The sequence below is a fragment of the Glycine soja genome, chromosome 2 (genome assembly GCF_004193775.1).
Source record: "Glycine soja cultivar W05 chromosome 2, ASM419377v2, whole genome shotgun sequence".
In the NCBI taxonomy this organism is placed as follows: Eukaryota; Viridiplantae; Streptophyta; class Magnoliopsida; order Fabales; family Fabaceae; genus Glycine; species Glycine soja.
Genome location: NC_041003.1, coordinates 26,797,024 through 26,799,354, shown reverse-complemented (window position 1 = coordinate 26,799,354; position 2,331 = coordinate 26,797,024). Strand labels below are relative to the sequence as shown.

Below are 2,331 nucleotides of genomic sequence, written 5' to 3'. Positions count from 1 at the left end.
GTCCTTGAGGGTTTGAAACACAACCCTCAGATGCTCCTCATGTTCCTCTCTAGTCTTGGAATACACCAAGATATCATCTATGAAGACCACTACAAAACTATTTAGGTAGAGATGAAAGATCCTATTAATGTAGCCCATGAAGACACCAGGGGGGTTGGTCACACCAAAAGGCATAACCAAGTACTCATAATGGCCGTAACGGGTCCTAAAGGCAGTCTTTGGAATATCCTCAGGCTTCACTCTAATCTGGTGGTAACCTAACCTGAGATCTATCTTACTGAACACACAAGCCCCTACTAATTGGTCCATCAGGTCATCTATCCTAGGAAAATGGTACCTATTCTTAATCGTCACCTTGTTTAGCTAACGATAGACTACACATAGCCTCATAGTCCCATCCTTCTTCTTAACTAACAACACCGGCGCTCCCCAAGGTGACACACTAGGCCTCAAAAATTGTTTCTCTAAGAGCTCCTCTAACTATTTCTTAAGTTCACTCAACTCTACAGGGGACATCCTATAAGGTGCTATGGATATAGGTCCAGTACCGGGCATCAGGTCTATGGAGAACTCGACCTCTCTCTCAGGTGGTAATCCAGACACCTCCTCAAACACCTTTGGAAACTCCCTCACCAAGGGTATATCACTCACAGTGGTTTTGGTCTTGACACTCATACTAGCTAAAATCATGTATACTTGTGCATCCTTCCTCAAAGATGCCTCAACTTGGTTAGCAGACAAAAACATATCACCATCACTCACACCAGACTCAGGAAAGACAACAAATTTCTCAAAACAATTTAATAAGACGTGGTTGGAAGATAACCAGTCCATACCAAGAATAACATCAATCTAACTCAAAGGTAAAACAACCAAATCAATCAAAAACTATTTATCAGAAATTAAGACAAGACATTGCAAGCACACATCAAAAGTAAAAACAGACTCACTAGTAGGTGTATCCACAATCAAGTCAAATTTCAAACAAGACACAAGCAAGGCAAGTTTTTTAACACATACATAAGAAATAAACAAATGTGTCACACCTGAATCATACAACACAATCAAGGCGACTTGACTTATGAAATACGTACCTTGGATGAGATCATCGGACTGTGCGACATCAACACCACTAAGAGAAAACACTTTCCCCGTGGTCCTCATTCGTCCACTTTGGTTATTCAAACTTCCACTCCTATTCTCCATCCTTAGATGTGGGCAATTGGTACTGAGGTGGCCCTTACCTTGAAAGTTAAAGCAAGCCACCTTTCTATTTGTGCACTCACGAGCAATATGCCCAAGCCGGCCACACTTCCCACACCTGAGTGGTGTAGAAACAATAGCAAAAGCACCACCACCACAACTACCTCTACCAGCAGGCTGAGACATCTTGTTAACTAGCTTAGAACTTCCACCAGCTGGGTGAAGTCCTCCACTGGTCCTTTGTCCCCCAAAATGGTTGCCATATTGTTCAGGAGGGGCAGAATACAACTTAGCATGACTGTGAGTCACAAGCTTCTTCCCTTTCCCATGACCGGCATTGTCAAAGATCCTACACATGTTGGTCAGTTGTACAAAGTTATGGATACCATGACAATTCACCATCATCTTCACTTCTAGTTGGAGGCCATTGATAAACTTCACACATTTAGACCTCTCCCTAGCTTCCCCCTGATAATGAGGAAAATACCTTACCAGGTTCTCAAACCTAGCTGCATACTCTGCCACCGACATGCTCCCCTCTTTCGACTCTAAGAACTCCATCTCTTTCCTATTTTTCACGTCTTCTGGAAAATACTTCTCTAGAAAAGTGTGTCTGAAAGTCCCCGATGGGACAATAGCACCACCTGCTCCCTCCAAACGTGGACGAGTGTTCTCCCACCAGTACTCTGCCTCATCTGCCAGCATGTGATTAGAAAACAACACCTTTTTCTAGTCCTTATAGAAGCAAAGCTTCACGGTGAATCAAAGGTGATTCAAAGGTGTTTTGATGATAACAATGATGAAAACAAAAGATGATGACAAAGGTGATGACAAAAAGCTCAAAGATCAATCAAAGAACAACTCAAGTAAATCAAGAACAATTCAAGGTTCAAGATCTCAAGAATCAAGATCAAGATTCAAGACTCAGGATTCAAGAATCAAGAGAAGGCTCAATCAACATAAGTATGAAAAGTTTTTCTCAAAAAATTGAATAGCACATGATTTTTCTCAAAACATGTTTACCAAAGAGTTTTTACTCTCGGGTAATCGATTACCATATTGTTGTAATTGATTACCAGTAGTAAAGTTATTTTGAAAAAGTTTTCAAATTGAATTTACAACGTTCCT

The 2,331-nt window shown here is 41.1% G+C and overlaps 1 protein-coding gene across 1 annotated transcript; it reads right to left on the bottom strand.

Moving 5' to 3' along the window:
- Positions 1-480: 480 nt before the first annotated feature.
- On the bottom strand, positions 481-1,908 carry LOC114374159. Its single transcript, XM_028331769.1, has 2 exons — positions 1,095-1,908; positions 481-725 (listed from the first exon to the last, which is right to left on the bottom strand). The coding sequence occupies exons 1-2, from the start codon at positions 1,906-1,908 to the stop codon at positions 481-483; spliced, it is 1,059 nt and encodes a 352-aa protein (XP_028187570.1).
- Between the last annotated feature and the right edge of the window lie 423 nt (positions 1,909-2,331).